We start from the raw sequence: 17344 nt of genomic DNA on the forward strand, positions 1-17344 counted from the left end.
GATCTTTACTTTCAGTTTCTACACATTGCGGAAGTGGGTCTAAAAATGTTGTCACGTGTCTGTCACAGAGGTGGTATTATACAGATGTCAAGCGGCCTATGCTTATGTTTTCATCCTAGGAATTGGTCTTGTTGCATTCAAATAATAGAAAGGTTGAATACATCAAATAAATCACCCAAAATAATTATATAAAGAACACAAGTTAAGGCATGTTTTAAAACACTTGTTTATTCAGCATTTATGATTTCACGTAATGTCAGTGCACTGATAAATTGCAATTATTAAGGTATTTTAACACAAAACTTTCTAGATTATCTAAAGGATCGGGTGCTTTTGAAGGTGTCTCCTGGTGGGCGCTGAGAAGAGAAAGGGGCAAAATATTCCCTGGCAAAGGAGAAGACATCCTGAGGTTTCCTCAGCAAGAGGAACTGTAGAAAGTCAGCTAAAACTGCCCTCAGCTCAGGGTGGTGTCTCACATAAGACATATGGTCCGCTTTTAACTCCTCCTGTAGGGAAGACAGGGTGTATGAGAGAGAGCACAATGGCATTTGGACTGCAAACTACCACTGTCTGTATAAACCCAATTGCGCACGGTAATGCTATTGGAAATATATTATATAAAGCAGAAAGTAGTTGGTATATTTACTTTTCGATCGAGAAATTTTGAGTACAGCTGCATGTCCTCTTCCCACACGAGAAGCCTCTTTTCAAAGACAGGTTTTTCATCCTGCTCATCTGCAAGCACATAAAGATGCAGAATAGTGTCTTGCATATGGATAAGAGCAAAATGTACAAAATAGATAATATGTGACAAAAGATTTGTACCTCCAGTTATTAGCGTAGGCATCTTGAGAAGTTTCATCATAACAGGGGAGCCTATCTGAACTCTACTCACTAAATGCCTGTATGGGAAAAGCATAATGTATGTAAGACAAAGCAAGGAATATTTATTTCTCAAGCAATTTAAACATAAAAAAAATGGAATGAAATCCAATTAGTCTGAATAAAACATTGCAAAATACAGATCAGTAATATAAATAAAAGAAAAGCCAAAATAGTAAAAGAAAAGCCTATATAAATACATGCAAATGAAAAAAAAAGATACAAAATTTAAACAACACACTAGAATATCACAGATTTGATACGGTCCCACTGAAAAACAAACAAGTGTTAGGTGAAGGCAACTTCACTCTTTGAGTGGGAGAAAGCTTACAATCACTTCTAAAAGACAAACGAGGCAAGAACATTTAGAATGCATCTCACCCATCTTGTAGGAAATAGCACTGCCACATTGCCGGAATGTCCTCCACTGAGTCAACAGTCCTCTCAATGCCAAACCCATCCACCGTCTCACTCCCCACCACTTGTTTCGTCTCCCCAAGCTCCCTCTGGTTTAAAACAGCACACAGTTCAAGCTACGTGATGCAAGTCAGTACTGAGCCACAGATGGCAGACATGACCTCTAACCCCCTGGATATGTAAAGGAAGTGAGGACAGTCGCAGGTACAACCAATAACTAATATGTTCAAGTCTTATTTGGTGATGGACAACTTTAGAATTGACTAATAGATGTAGAATTATAATAGCATGTGCATGGTGTTATTCCAAAATACACAGTTCTTCGTTCCCATGATTGTAATGTATCCCCTGATATGTAAATGTATCCCTCTGGCACTCACATAGGTGGAGAGACATATCTGAGTCTCTGCATCGAATGACAGAAACTTCATATTCTCTGGAATGGTCTTTCGTTGGGCTAAAATGCGCAGGATGAGCAAGTTGGAGGCCTCCGACACAAAGCCACATAAAGAGCTCAGGGGAAATGTAGATATCTGCTCCTTCACCTCCTACAGACAAGAAGAAATGAGAGTCCTTAAGAGTGGGAGAAAGACACCAAGACTGTCTGATTGGTAGACAGCAACAATGTAGGAAATCATTAGAATTCTGTGATTCTATGAGTATGACGTACAACAAAATTAAGGGAAGGACAGAAACTTCATATAATTTATATTAAAATACAGGATAGGAAGTTTCTGTACACACCCACACACACACACACACACACACACACACACACACACACACACACACACACACACACACACACACACACACACACACACACACACACACACACACATTGAATAGTTAATAGCAGGCTCTCTCAGAAAACAACACACAGTGTGTGATGTGTGTGTTTCTATAGATCACCTCTTCCTCTTGTGTGACCTTATTCACTATCAGCTGCCCATCTTGTCTCACCATGTGAGACTTTCTGTCCAGACTGTGTCCCTGTAGCTGTAGAAAATGTAACAGTACAAGATTATTTCATATAGCAATATTCACATATGTACATGTAACAATATAATATCCATAATGCAAGTGAATTTTTGTCAGAGAAAGTCACAACATACTGTATATTCAAGTGAGGAAGCAATACAAATAGGAGAAAAATACCTTCACATATTCATGAAGGTCTTGTTCTAGTGTTTCAAAAGTAGCAGTAACGTACCCTGCCAAGGCATGAAAGCTTGATCAAATCCTTGACAGGTTTTAACCACAATCACAAAGAATACAAATGAGTTCAAAAGTTTAGAAGTTTTGGTCCTCAGATAGAGTCTGGCTCTAGCCTTACCTGTAATTGAGGTCCCACAGGGGATGCTGTCAATAGCGCCATGGCTGTTGGCATGGACCAGGAAGCATGGCTGATTGTTATGGACAGTATTTTGGATACTGATGCAGAACTCCCCTAGTTCCCTTCCTGTGTCCGACACGGTTACCAGGGAGTCAGTAAATAAGCATCGCTGCACATCCTCGAACTCTGTTCACAGGGAAAAACATTTAAAAAAAACATGCATTGCTCTGCGTTTGTCTTCATCTGCGGTTTATAAAGTCTAGACTCTATAAACTACATTTCATTCCTAAGATTGGCCTATAACTTTCTTTGTTTTGGAAGGCAGCGGGGCAGTGAAAGACAGTAGATTGTGTAAGCTAAATTCTGAGTTGCCAGAAACAGATGGTTAACCTGCTGGTCTGAAAATAGAACCGGATACAGCCAGTCACTTGTGTCAAAACCAACTTCAACCACTCATGATGTATGAAATGTATAATATACTCACCAATACTTGATAAAAAATCAAGTGCTTCACTGGAAGATTTCAGCGCATCTGTCAATCCCTTGGAGGCATCCTCCATGTCTGATTTAAGTAAGGGAAAGGGTCATTTATGCTATGGCTGCTCGCTAGTTTATTCGCAACCATCATAGCTCAACAGGCAGTAAAACATTATTGTCGATTATTTCGGAATTCGCTACCACGAAAGTCATATTGCATTGCTAGCAATACACAGATGACTATCAACTAACGTAAGTTGTCTAACCTTATTTGTTCGCTGCCTAGCTATCAGGCTTAAATCTACAGCTTTCTCTCCTGTCAGCACTGACGGGTAACTTCTCTGAGGCACCGTTTGATAGCTTTCCTTTCATGTGTTTCTGAAGTTAACTGAACGTGTCGATATTTGCTGCCTAGCTACCGTTAAGTTTTCAAAAAGGGTTTAAACATAAGGATGCTTTATTTACCTTGCAGTCTGTAGTGTTTATGTTGATGTTAAGTGCATCTCCTCTTACTCTTCATTCAGCGCTTATTTCCCCTTTGGACCTATAGCTAGCATAGCTAACCCCCAACATCCCGGTTGCCTTAGCAACGAACTAGACCAAGCGAATTAAAGAAGTCAGCCGCTTCGTGGCGCACCACACCACGACCTTTTGTCATTGCAAAGGTGTATACTGCAGTAAGCGAACATGTATAAAATACTCTGCTGGTCAATGCATATATAGGCGACAGAAGCCGACCTTGAGAATAAGATAGATAATAATATATAATTTGTATGTAACACGACTAATAGGTTTACCAAAATATCTTCAGGGAAACAAACTGCACAAACACAAAAGATGCACGTAGGTTGCAAAAGGAATAGGAACAATTATTTATTGTTAAAAATAATTGACTCATAAATATAAATATAAGTGCATTTGGTACCTTTGTTAGCCTATCTTAAACATGTATTTTCATTAACAGTTGTTGCAAATATGAGGTAAGGGGTTTAAAATTCAAAGTGTGATCAAAATGGTTCACATGACCTATATCACTATCAAGGCCAGCAAAATCAAAGACCCCAAACGGAAAAAACTCTTATGAAACCAGTGCTAGGAATAGGCATCATGCCCAAATTCTGACCTAAACAGGCCTCATTTCAGAACATTTCAATTCACATAAACAGCAGCATAGGCCTGTGCTACTGTAATAAGGGATGTCTTTAGTGCTGTGTGAGAGAGATAGGAACAGAATCTATCGGGCCTTGTAGATGTCCTTGCGTCTCCGGAGCTCTTCCAGAACCCGGGCCCTGTAGGCAGTCCAGTCTTCGTCCTGATTCTGCTGAAGTCCCAGAGCCCGCTGGAGTTCAAGAGCATGAGTACGCAGGAATGGGTTGTATTCCTTCTCCTCCCCCAGTGTAGAGGGACTCTGGATACCAATAATAAAAGTAAAGTTGAAAAGTTGAATAAATAAGTAATTTCATACCCAATGGTGTAGCTCACCATTCTTCTTCTTCCAAAAAAAAAGAGAATGAGTATAAATCACATAGGTCAACACCACCACACTTTTGCAATAGACTGCAGAATGTGTTTTAGGTATCTTTCACTCTCACCGTGCAGAGTCTCTGACCCCTCTGCTGAAGAACCCACTGAAGCTTCTGCTCCCGGGTAGTGTTAGCGGGCTCCAACTCGGCTGCAAACAAAAGGTTGTCCTCTGCATACTCATGACCTGTAGACCAAAGCAGGGGCACAGAACATATATTTTTTCTAGACCAATATCAGGGTCATGATGTTTACTGTAGTTTGTTGTACTCAAATCTATTTCATATTTAATACATCATGGGCAAATAACAATAGTGTCTCAGGAAGAGTTTCGCCCAGTCTGTGAAATTAGCCATCTAAAGTCATCCGATTTACATAAAAATTGTGATATAATGAAATTAGTACCAAAGAACAAAATGTTAAATGTTCATAACCCAGTCATACCCTGTTCTGTCTGGCCTAACATTCCTATGTATGATTTAATTTCTTCCTCCTGAAAAGAGAACATGTGTTGCCCTGATGTCAAACTATTTCCAGAAATATAGGGCGACTGGAATATGACTCATATGCCCACACCCTACCCGGCCAGAGTAGAGTCTCGTCATTCAGTGAGTTGACGGTGTCCAGAGATGAGAGCATCGTCACGGCGTTGCCTTCAAACATTCTTCCTGATGGATAAGAAAATATGAGTCAGCCCCATGCACTACTGACAACTTGAAATCAGTTTCCACTGCGGCTTGCACAGCTATCCCCATTTCAAAATTACGCAGTGACCAGTAGGGTAAAGAACGAAGCCATAGTGGGCGTAGTAAAGTAACACCTGGCTGTGAAATCTTGAGGGTCCCCCCCCTCCCTCTGTTAAATGTCACACAGGGAGGACCATCACTTACCGCATCCTGAAAGGAACACCAGATCCCCTGAGAAAAGACTGCTGGGGCTGCCGAAGGTTCGACCATCCAGCAGGTAGATCATGTGGCCCACGGTGTGGCCAGGTGTGAAGAAGGCCCTGAATCGCAGGCATGTGCCTATCTCTATGGTGTCTTTGTCAGAGAGGGGGCTGAGGGGGCAAAATAACAACAGTGGGCATAAATACCAATATAACCATGTGGCAGCTAATAGAGTAACAATTTGATGACACTTGGCTCCAGGGATATAGGGTAGGTCAAAGCAGGTGGATGTAATGAATCCAACTATGGCAAAAACTTTACCTAGGGTATAAGACAACTCAAATACATTTTTGCATGGTTTACACAAGAGCTTGGGTAGGTAAGAGAGGACGGAAAATAAATCATTTCTTTATTGTTCAGCATTGGAGCAAAGATAGCATTGGGCCAGGCTTTGGCTTAGAGGTGATGGATCTCTTTCTTTAATTCCTCAAATAAGACATTCTTAAAAGACATAAAGAAATTACTTTTATATTTATTAGTTGATATTTCTGAAAAGCCATTCCGATTAAAAGCTAAAATTAGTCATGCTGGAAATCAGCCACCATTTTTTAGCGTTGTGGACCTACTGTGTCAATCCTGGAATATTATCCATAGCATTTCCATAAACTCGACAGCCAGCATGGAGTCTTGTAAGTCCCTTGTTCCCTCCACTGTGGTCCCTTTACACAATGACAAAATATTGCACAATTATACAGCGGTTTTATTTATGTAAACGTATGTTAACACCAGCACATACACAATAGAATCCCAGAAATACACTCACTGAATAAAACATGATTCATGACCCAAGCTTCAGACAGGCCCCAAACGGGAGACAAAAGACAACTTCCAAGTACACAACTGACCATTGTTACAAGAACTCCCTGGCCAGTAATGAGGCTTTTATAAGCAGTATCTCACCAGTGTTTGTGTGTGCAGAGAATGGCTTCCAAAGTTACTTCTTCCTCCTTCAGGCAGGCCTGTGCAATGGAGAAACTGTGTTATACAACTGACACAGTTGCCTGTCATTAAAAAAAGAATACTCTACATGGTATATCAACCTCAAACACTGAATTACACATTGTTTACTGTGGAGCTAAAGGGGGGGGGGAAGTCATTTGAGAGAAATTCTCTGAATCCCTTGGTTGAGGGCCTTCAAAACAGACATGTTTTTTTCTGTCCTGCTTATAATGTCTTTTGTTGAAGTATGATTTGATTGGATTTCTCTTTTACCATATCTCCCCTCATCTCAGCAGACAACAGTATCTGCAGTAGATGTTCTATTCCATTTCGTTTACAAACGTGACCACTGAATGGAAACCCAGTGTAATTCCATTCCAATTGTAAATCTACTGGAATTAATCTTTCCTTTTTATCTGCGGTAATCCATTATCAGCTTTTACAGTTTTCCTACCGCAGGTTCTCTCCTACATGACCACATCTCTGCACCCCTTTGAGACTAAAGCATGTCAAAACAGGACATTTGGGGCAAATCATGCTCTTAAATGATCATTAATTCCCTTCCGCATATTATAACACATAGGCTTGATAGCCATGAGGGCATCATATAGACGACTGCTTATATCATATGATCATATAGACGACGAATGTCTTGAATTCTCTGTTTTTTTGTTTTTTGCATTATTTACATTTAATGTAAATGTTGTTTACTAAGTCTGTATTGTGGTCACCAACAATGATCATGCTGTACTGCACTTTTTTTTATCTGTATTGTAATGTGTTTTGTCTGGACCCCAGGAAGAAAAGTCTCCACTACGGTGTAGACTAATGGGGATATTTAATAAACTAAACTAAACTAAACTGCATAGACAACATTTGAATCTCAAACCTGGACAGCCTGTGGGTCAGCAGGATCCACTACAACTGCAACATTTGAGGATGTGTCTATTATTAAATAGCTGTAGTTGTCAGACAGAACCGGAATGGGTATTATCTTGACACCTGTAACAACATAGATGCAAACGGAGTTAGGCTCATTGTTAGTTGTTATTGTTATCAGATGAATTTGTGTAGCCTGTGACATTGCCTACCATTCATTATAGTTGGTTGCGTTTTTGAATGTCCAGTGGGATATTGCTCACGAGCTTTTCTCATCTGACGTTTGTAGAACATATATCCAAGTTTTGTTTTTGTGTACAGCGAATACCTGACAAATGAAAACAACATTTATTTCACCAAATCATAGATGAAGAAATCGCTTTTGGTCTATCTTAAAAATAATAGTGGATTAGGGTACGTTTGTTAGTCTATTCATTCTAACACCAAATTCATCTCTCTTCTCATTTAAACGTCATGACGCTTAGTAACTCATACAGTTTGTATGTGAACCCAAGGTTCACCGTAGCTTGTACAAAAACTGAATGAACACATTTCGACAATATTCTAATTTAAAGCCTAGCCTGCGCATTTGCACATTTTATCGAACTAGCTTGTTGACAGCAAGCAAGCACGTGAAACCAACAGAGATAACCACCAGAACAACAGACCGGTACTTACGCTATCCAAAAGAGAGGTTTCTCTGAGCGGGCCATGATTCTCATAAAGAAGCCACTGTTCCATGTACATTTCCTTCCAAACCGTCTGCGAGAGAAAATACACAGGCCCAGAGAACACACAGCAACACCAAGGAAATACACCATCCAGTCAGGGAGCGCCATCGTCAAGGGCGTGGCCTAATGACGTACTCTAAAGGTAAGCGTCCTTCTCAAACCGGAGCTGGTCAAGAAATCTTTATAAACTCACTTCGTAGGGTGAGGTACGGAAGAGGATTAGGGCCACACATGTAAAAAAAAAAATAAGTTCTGACTTTAATCTCAGAATTCTGAGAATAAAGTCAGAATTCTGACATTAATCTCAGAATTCTGACATTAATCTCAGAATTCTGAGATAAAAAGTCAGAATTCTGAGATTAATGTCAGAATTCTGAGATTAATGTCAGAATTCTGACTTTAATCTCAGAATTCTGACTTTAATCTCAGAATTCTGAGAAAAAAGTCAGAATTCTGACTTTAAAGTCAGAACTACGGGTATCTGTAAGGAACAACCTCGTGGGAGAGACATTTGCTTTATGCAATAGGAGGAAACCACATGTCGCCAACATGGCTTTACTTCACGACTTCTTGCGGGCTCGAGGGGTTCCAGAAGAAGCCATTTTGATAATGGAAGACCAAAAGGTGAGTGAAACTGTAATATGTGTTGTTTTGGTGCCTGGAGTTGCACATGTGTTTGCTTATATGGTCGGACGAGTCAACGAATACATCGCGCCAAAAATGTTAACATTTCGCCCAACCCTTTTAGCTAGAACAACAGCAAACGTACAGTGTGCATGTCTAATGGGTCCATGGTGCATAAGGTGACTGTGTGCAGGTGAGCAGGCTACCAGCAGGTTGGGCAGGCTAAGTGAACAATGCCTGCAGACTCTTGCCAAAATAGTAAATAACCATTCGGGGTACTAGACGGCTGTTCTTATCTGCTAAGTTCTTCTTTGTGTTGTCAAGTAACTTCAATATTGCATTTGCATTGACTAAAACAACGATGGCACGGTCACGTTCATGTATGATTAATGGACTATCCCCACCTGCATCCCCTTAGCTTCAGATGCTATTACCGTCCGCCAATATAGCCTACATATGTGGTGCTTCTGTACTGTTCTCACTTGCAAACACATTAAAGCTCTTGGAGACAGGCTATCGATATGTACCGTTTGCGGTCAGTGCATGGGTCAGTGCAGCTCATGTAACTATTTACAGTGTACCGCTGTTGATTTCTTCCTTATGCAGTCTAATAGCCACTCCGTCACTCACATTTCTCAACCACTACTGCCATCTATGGGCGGAAAATGGTATAGCACGAGTTATTTGAAGAGATCGCAGGTGACCTACTCAATTAGAACAATTGTGACAGAAATCCAATATAATTGGAACAAACTATACATAAAAAATACTGTAATTGTGTTTATCTAAATACTTACAAAGGCATTTCCCTCCTAAACGTCAATGAGTATGTCAGTTTGTTGTTAGGTTAAAGTTAAGTTAAAGTTATTTAGCTCCATTCACCCCTGGCAGGTCAATCATGAGTTTCCTAATGGCTATTACTATGAAAGTGTCTAGACTGAATTCAAATAAATAATATCAGGTTTGATTGCAGTATTGAGATAGCCTACTCATAAGTGAGTATGTGTATAGTCTTACATTGAGAGGTCTATCACTCCCTAGCTTTTAGATTTTTTTTTCTAGCCAGGAGAGTGTGATCCAGTTATTGAAGAGCTATACAGAGTCAAAAAAATAAAAATTATAATTGTTGTTCCATTATTGTACTGACCTCTGCATTCAAAGCGTTCCTGCACATATAGATCAGTATTTTCCCACTGACTTAACAGGCTTTACCTTGACATTATATTTGCAATGTGCTCTTTAGTGAAAATGATTGTCTTTTCTTTTCTTTCTCCTCATGTGCAGTTTGACAACATCATCAAGCTAATGGATGATGCACTCCTGGCAGACTGAAGACTGCAGAACACATTTCCACCTTCTATTTTTTCATTTTTTCACTCGCAACATTATTCGAAGAATTACAGCAGTTTAACTGCTCCCAACACTGCCTGCAATGCCAGAATTGGATGAGCTAATTAAACTCTACTTCAGACTTTCTTTTAGTAACAAGGAAATACTTGCGATTTTAGCACATAGCAATCATATAGTACTTAGTATCAGAACTTTAAAAAGAATTTGTAAAAGACTTGGTCTGTTCAGAAGGAAGAACCAGACTGACTTGGACCAAGTGCTGGCTTTTGTCCAAAATGAGATTTTGACCAATGGACAGATGCAGGGGTACCGTTGGCTACATCTTCGCGCAGTTCAACGGGGATTTGTTGTTTCCCAAGATACCATAAGACGCATTATCAAGTTGGTTGATCCACAAGGTGTCGAATTAAGGCGGGCACGGCGCTTGAGAAGACGACAATACAGCTGCAGAGGGCCAAATGCACTTTGGCACATGGACGGCTATGATAAGTTAAAGCCCTATGGCATTTGCATACATGGCTGTATAGACGGTTTTAGCCGATATGTGTTATGGATGGAGGCCTATACCACAAATAATGATCCTAAAGTGGTTGCAAGTTACTTCATCAAGACAGTTTCAAGCATAGAAGGATGTCCAGAGAGGCTGCGTGCAGACAGGGGCACGGAAAATGGCTGTGTCGAAGAGATGCAGATGTTTTTGCGGAGAAACCACCCTGACAGTTTTGCAGGGGAGAAAAGCTTCCTTTACGGAAGAAGCACAGCAAACCAGCGCATTGAGGCATGGTGGGGTACCCTCCGCAAACAGAGTGCACAGTTTTGGATGAACCTTTTTAAAACTTTCCAGGATGATGGGCACTTCACAGGAGACTTTTTGGACAAAAACCTTATCCAATTCTGTTTCCTTAATCTTGTTCAGGTAAAAATTTTCCTTGCCTTATGAAATCAGTCGGTAATAAAAGTAGTATGAAAATCATTATTAACATACTTATGAGTTATAATCTGCATATATCACTGTATAATTACATTTATAAGCACTCACACATATTTAATGCTTTATAACAGTGATCATAACATCACATTATAAAGCATTTTTCAATGACTTATAAGGCCGAGTATCATAATACCTCATAATTCATTGCTGGTCACTCACTGACATGGTTTTTGCAAGGATAATAGTGTATTCTTCATTTCATAGTTGTAATATATTAAAATGGATTTATAGTGCATTATAATAACTGTTACAATGCGTTATACTTGAGATTATAAATTCTTTTAACTGGTCATTCCTTGCTTTAAGTTTTACATTGATTATCCTTGATGTTTACAAAAATGCGTGGTATACAGTATATGTTAAATATTGACTTAGCTGACGCAGCAACCTAGGCCTCAATTTAGAGAGGCAGCAGTAGTCCAACATCTCCTATTTCACAGGTTTGTAGTGAGTATTTACTGTGCTTCTTTCTTTGCAGGATGAACTGGATGAAGTTGTCCATACATGGAATTCACACAAAATCAGACCAAGATCAAGTAATGACGTGGGTTCGGGTCGGCCAGTGGTGATCTACTCGTTCCCAGAGTTACACAGTGCTGAGGATAGACTCAAACCGATTGCCATGGAGGAGGTTACTATGTGTTTGGAAGAGTGTACTCCCAAAGGCCAGTTTCCTTGCGATCAAACTGTTTTTGAACTATGTTGTCTGATAATGGAAGAGAAAGGATGGGATGCTCCAGCAGATCCACTAGCTGCAGCTGATCTATACATCATGTTAAGAGAGGAACTACAGGGAAATATTTGATCAATGAAATCCACTATATGGACGAGTATTGCTGTGCTGCAGCTAACTCAAGAATGTTAAGTTAGACAACTGTAACCTATGGTGAAGATAGTTGAGGTAGCCTGAACTTTGTATACTTACCTTGTCCCAACCAAACAATTGGATATGAATATTAATTGCAGGGCTTGATATTGCATGTATTCCTCATACATGTTTGACACTCAGCAACTTCATGTCCATGTTGTATTTTTCTTTCACACTTTTCAAGAATGTGTTTTTGTTGCTGCCCAAACTTTGCTAAAATTGCTCAAAATTACAGAGGTGCATTTATTAATAGACATTCAGAAGAACCATTACAGGTTTGATATTTAATAAAATCTGTTCTTTCCACCTACTTTTCAAGCTGTTTTATGGTGGCTAGTTGTAACCTGCTACTGGCGAAATGATTCACTGTACCTTTTAAATGAGTCACTTGATATTGGTAATTTCAGAGCCCTATTCTGGTTTCATTTAATGCATTTTGCATTTCACTTGTTTAAATTGTCCACACACTTCTTTCACTATTGTTTTTCATGCCAGCTGGACTAATATTTTTCTTAAATTTGTATCCAATATAATTATCAATAAAATGCTTTGTAACATTATTAAACAGCTGTATTTTAAGCCTTATTTTTACCCATATGGATAGGGAGCTTGATCAACATTAGATCAACATACCGAACCGAAGACCATGAATACAAATGTGGTGAAAAAGGTAACATTTTATTAAAATTACAACTTCATATTAAAGAATAAAACATTGTAAAATCTCATGACAACATAGGCTGGTCAATAAAGAACCATTTTCAACTAACATTGACATTTTTAAAGAAGCATTTAACATTTTCACAAGTGGCTTTACTGGGTAAATAAATAAAATAAATAAAAGAAAAGAAAATAAATAAAAGAAAAAGTTAGATTTGTAGCCCTAGCCATTCTCTTATAGCTTCTTTATCACAACATATCTTCCACATCGGTGACTTAATATAAAATATCAAACACTTCAGGTAAAATTGGCTATTCAACTATGATCTGTAGGATCACAAATTACCAAAACATTTCCTCCATAAACTTTGGACACTCTTGTACTATGGTAGTGAATTAAGACTAACTAAACACCTGAGAACATGACACTGTAGAATAAGTAAGAATGAACAATTACAGCACTTTGGTATTGCTATTATCAAAATGGTTTACAAGTGTGTAATGTAAGAACACACAATTATCAGACTGCATTGTGTAGTCTGTGCAATAACAATCATAGTGTCTAAAATAAAAAGAGCTTAAATAATTTTTTAGTCGGTCAACATGACAACGAATGGCTACAGAATAACTATTCTAAGATTCAACTGAGATTTGTAGTGTAACAAGATTGGGCCATACTGAAGTGCTTAATGCAGGTCCTAAATGTTTGTTCTTTCTTGCCATTCTGTCCATAGGAACGTGTACATGTCTTTTAACAGTGAATTGTTGTTGTTCTGGTTGTGGGAATCTAAACAATGTCCATTACCCAGACATTGCTTTCCAGAACTGCATTAAATTCTGAACGGAAATCTGGGAAGTTCTCGTAGGTGTCAGCTATGTGCAGAAGGTTACCACATGTGCGCCCAATTGGTCTTCTTGTGAACTCTGTCATTTCTACAAACTCCACATGGAGGCTGTCTGTTAGTACGAGATCAGATCCGGTGCAGAATCGCAGAAATTTCTGAAGTCTGCTTTCATCTAGCTCTCTGATGAATTTCTTCAGATGATTTCCCACTTCCTTCTGTGTCGTAGTCAAATCAGTACCAAATTTGAGCATTTTACAGACCTTTTTGGTGGTTGGTTGAAGGTCAGAGAACAACTTTGTCAGTGTCTCTGGACACAGGGAGAGATGCTGATGATGGGTGATCTCCTTCCAGCAGTCAATCACGAACATAGGCTTTTGGATAAGTTCTTTGTGCGCTATTTCATAAAGTATCAAAAGAAGAGTATCAGCAGTTATCTTTGTTCTACAGCCATAGCGGCTGAGAACTTCCACAAGATCATCAGAGTCAACTGCGGAAAAATCAGTCATCGCTTCTATCAAAACCTCTCGTTCCTGGTTGCTCACAAACTGCAGGAAATGTTCTTTAAGATCACTGTACACATTGTTGAAAAGCACCTGTTCAAGGAAGGGGAGGGCAAGTTTGTTTGGCAAATATTGGCATTCTTCGTAGCCTTTCACAAGGATTCTGCCAACTGCCTTCCATGTTTCAGCAGGAAAATCATGGCGAATGAAGGGCACTTTAACTGTTGCACCGAGTGAGCATCGATCGTAGAATTCATGCCAGAAGCAGCTGAGAACATCTCGCAGTACCCCAGATCCACTGCCTGCTTCTTCTGTGTTGTCTGGAAGAATGCGCGTCACTTTCAGTGTTTTGTTCAAAATCTCTGCATCAGAGAAAGCTTTTATCATGTCATGTAAAGTGTTAGCATTATGTATGGCGATTGTTATAACTTCCTCTGGATGAGTTGGACTGGCAGGCATAGTCAAACCCTCAAAGATCAACGTGTCCTCCGTGTCGTCTTCAACACCATAAATGGGACCAAAGGTTATTTCAGAAACAACAGACATTTCCAAAGCAGAATGGACTCCATCAAAATCACCAATGACATCTTCCACTTGTACTTCTGTTGAATGGTTTTCAAAACCACTGTGAGCTGAGACAAGGAGCACGTCTGATGTCTCACTCGCATCATCTTCAAGTTCTTTTGGCTTTGTTGCAATGTAAAAGCGTAACATTGTCAGCCTCACTGTTTCATACATAGTGCCAATGGACAGGCACGTGTCATTAGTAAGGCGGTTCTGTTTAAAGTCCCACACTTCAAACTCAAAATCTGATTCAGATCCTTTAGGAGATATTCCATCAGGAAAGAAAAGTTTCTTTCCCGCTTGAAGGATTTCTTCTAATCCAGCATCATTTTCCAGTTGAACTTTTCTGGTGCCACCTCCCTGCTTTCCCCTCACCTGTTTGGCTTTGTTTTTGTCACTGTGAATCCATCCTATCTCTACATTTCGAGTTGTTTTGAGTTTCTTTGTCCGAGTTGTCGAAGTTGCTCTTCTATCTGCATGAGTTGTGTCTTCATTGGTGCTTTCCTTTCTGACTTTCATTTTTTCACGAAGTTTTTCTAGAAGCCCATGTTTACGCTGTGGGAGGGACGTTTTACTTTTGCAAAAATTGAAGAGGGCAATGCGGTCTCCGTAGGAGGGAATGTAATTTGCCAGAGTTGCATCATCCATCAGTGATATGACTTGGCTGTCAATCTACACATGAGGAGAAAAAAAAGAAAAGACAATTATTTTCTCTAAAGTGCACTTTGCAAATATAATGTCAAGGTAAAGCCTGTTAAGTCAGTGGGAAAATACTGATCTATATGTGCATCATTCTCTACTACATACTCACTTATCTACATAAATACATATCTACATACTCACTTGAGTATCTCAATACTGCAATCAAACCTGATATTATTTATTTGAATTCAGTCTAGACACTTTCATAGTAATAGCCATTAGGAAACTCATGACTGACCTGCCAGGGGTGAATGGAGCTAAATAACTTTAACTTAACTTTAACCTAACAACAAACTGACATACTCATTGACGTTTAGGAGGGAAATGCCTTTGTAAGTATTTAGATAAACCCAATTACATTATTTTGTATGTATAGTTTGTTCCAATTATATTGGATTTCTGTCACAAATGTTCTAATTGAGTAGGTCACCTGCGATCTCCTCAAATAACTCGTGCTATACCATTTTCCGCCCATAGATGGCAGTAGTGGTTGAGAAATGTGAGTGACGGAGTGGCTGGCTATTAGACTGCATAAGGAAGAAATCAACAGCGGTACACTGTAAATAGTTACATGAGCTGCACTGACCCATGCACCGACCGCAAACGCTACATATCGATAGCCTGTCTCCAAGAGCTTTAATGTGTTTGCAAGTGAGAACAGTACAGAAGCACCACATAATTATGCAGGCTATATTGGCGGACGGTAATAGCATCTGAAGCTAAGGGGACGCAGGTGGGGGGTAGTCCATTAATCATACATGAACGTGACCGTGCCATCGTTGTTTTAGTCAATGCAAATGCAATATTGAAGTTACTTAACAACACAAAGAAGAACTTAGCAGATAAGAACAGCCGTCTAGTACCCCGAATGGTTATTTACTATTTTGGCAAGAGTCTGCAGGCATTGTTCACTTAGCCTGCCCAACCTGCTGGTAGCCTGCTCACCTGCACACAGTCACCTTATGCACCATGGACCCATTAGACATGCACACTGTACGTTTGCAGTTGTTCTAGCTAAAAGGGTTGGGCGAAATGTTAACATTTTTGGCGCGATGTATTCGTTGACTCGTCCGACCATATTAGCAAACACATGTGCAACTCCAGGCACCAAAACAACACATATTACAGTTTCACTCACCTTTTGGTCTTCCATTAAAGAAATTGCTTCTTCTGGAACTCCTCGAGCCCGCAAGAAGTCGCGAAGTGAAGCCATAGCACAAGTAGGCTAGGGCTACTGGCTACTTTGCGTGTGCCTCCTATTGCAAGCAAAGCAAAGTGTCTCTCCCACGAGGTTGTTCCTTACAGATACCCGTAGTTCTGACTTTAAAGTTAGAATTCTGACATTAATCTCAGAATTCTGACTTTTTATCTCAGAATTCTGAGATTAATGTCAGAATTCTGAGATTAATGTCAGAATTCTGACTTTATTCTCAGAATTCTGAGATTAAAGTCAGAATTTAATTTTTTTTAACATGTGTGGCCCTAATCCTCTTCCGTAGTGAGGTGATGGTCCATCATTTGTTTGGAGTATATATCCATTCGATTATGCTACTTCATGGGAGATAGACTATCATATCGGTTTCAAGCAGCTAGGAAGTAACTCAGTTCCGGGTATCCCCCATTGATGTGGTCCAAAAAATTGGCATGCTTTGTCCACTCAATCTATTAACCTTTTAATGACTGAATAAGAGCAGTCTTCTATACGGTTCTTACAAGTGTGGCACAGGAGGGTGACAACAATACCACCACGTCTAGTTCCATCAGTAGCCTAAACAGAAAAAATAGTGCTACTGTCTGGGTGTGTCCTACAAGCATCTCAGGCACGTCGTACATTTTAACCTTAAAGCCAGCAGCTTATCACACAAACTGTTTGAGGTTGAAAACTGCAACCTTAACGCAGGTCCCGAGTGCTGAAATGGCAGCCTGCCTTGCTTATATAAGGGTGTGATGTTCAAAGAAAACAATGTGGGTGTGACCCTGTAAAAAAGTTTAGACAGAGCAATGGAGTAGGCTAACTACAACTTTTTAGACCCCACCTACTGGCTTGGTCACCCAAATTCCGGGAAACGTTTGCAACAAGCTAACATATCTATTCCAGAGAACCAGGCGAC

At 39.7% G+C, this 17344-nt stretch overlaps 2 protein-coding genes across 2 annotated transcripts; both read right to left on the reverse strand.

The window, feature by feature from the left end:
* Nucleotides 1-311: 311 nt before the first annotated feature.
* On the reverse strand, nt 312-3195 carry catip (ciliogenesis associated TTC17 interacting protein; the record flags this gene model as incomplete). Its single annotated transcript, XM_080851387.1, has 9 exons — nt 312-506; nt 647-735; nt 826-902; nt 1264-1388; nt 1680-1847; nt 2212-2298; nt 2458-2513; nt 2636-2821; nt 3120-3195. The coding sequence occupies 9 exons, from the start codon at nt 3193-3195 to the stop codon at nt 312-314; spliced, it is 1059 nt and encodes a 352-aa protein (XP_080707513.1).
* A 929-nt stretch (nt 3196-4124) lies between these two features.
* pnkd (PNKD metallo-beta-lactamase domain containing) lies at nt 4125-8237 on the reverse strand (the record flags this gene model as incomplete). The annotated part of the gene is made up of 9 exons (XM_080851794.1): nt 4125-4520; nt 4705-4820; nt 5215-5301; nt 5524-5690; nt 6147-6239; nt 6481-6539; nt 7409-7521; nt 7611-7726; nt 8077-8237. The coding sequence occupies 9 exons, from the start codon at nt 8235-8237 to the stop codon at nt 4347-4349; spliced, it is 1086 nt and encodes a 361-aa protein (XP_080707920.1). The 3' UTR covers nt 4125-4346.
* Between the last annotated feature and the right edge of the window lie 9107 nt (nt 8238-17344).

The sequence above is a fragment of the Sprattus sprattus genome (assembly GCF_963457725.1).
Source record: "Sprattus sprattus genome assembly, chromosome: 14".
In the NCBI taxonomy this organism is placed as follows: domain Eukaryota; kingdom Metazoa; phylum Chordata; class Actinopteri; order Clupeiformes; family Clupeidae; genus Sprattus; species Sprattus sprattus.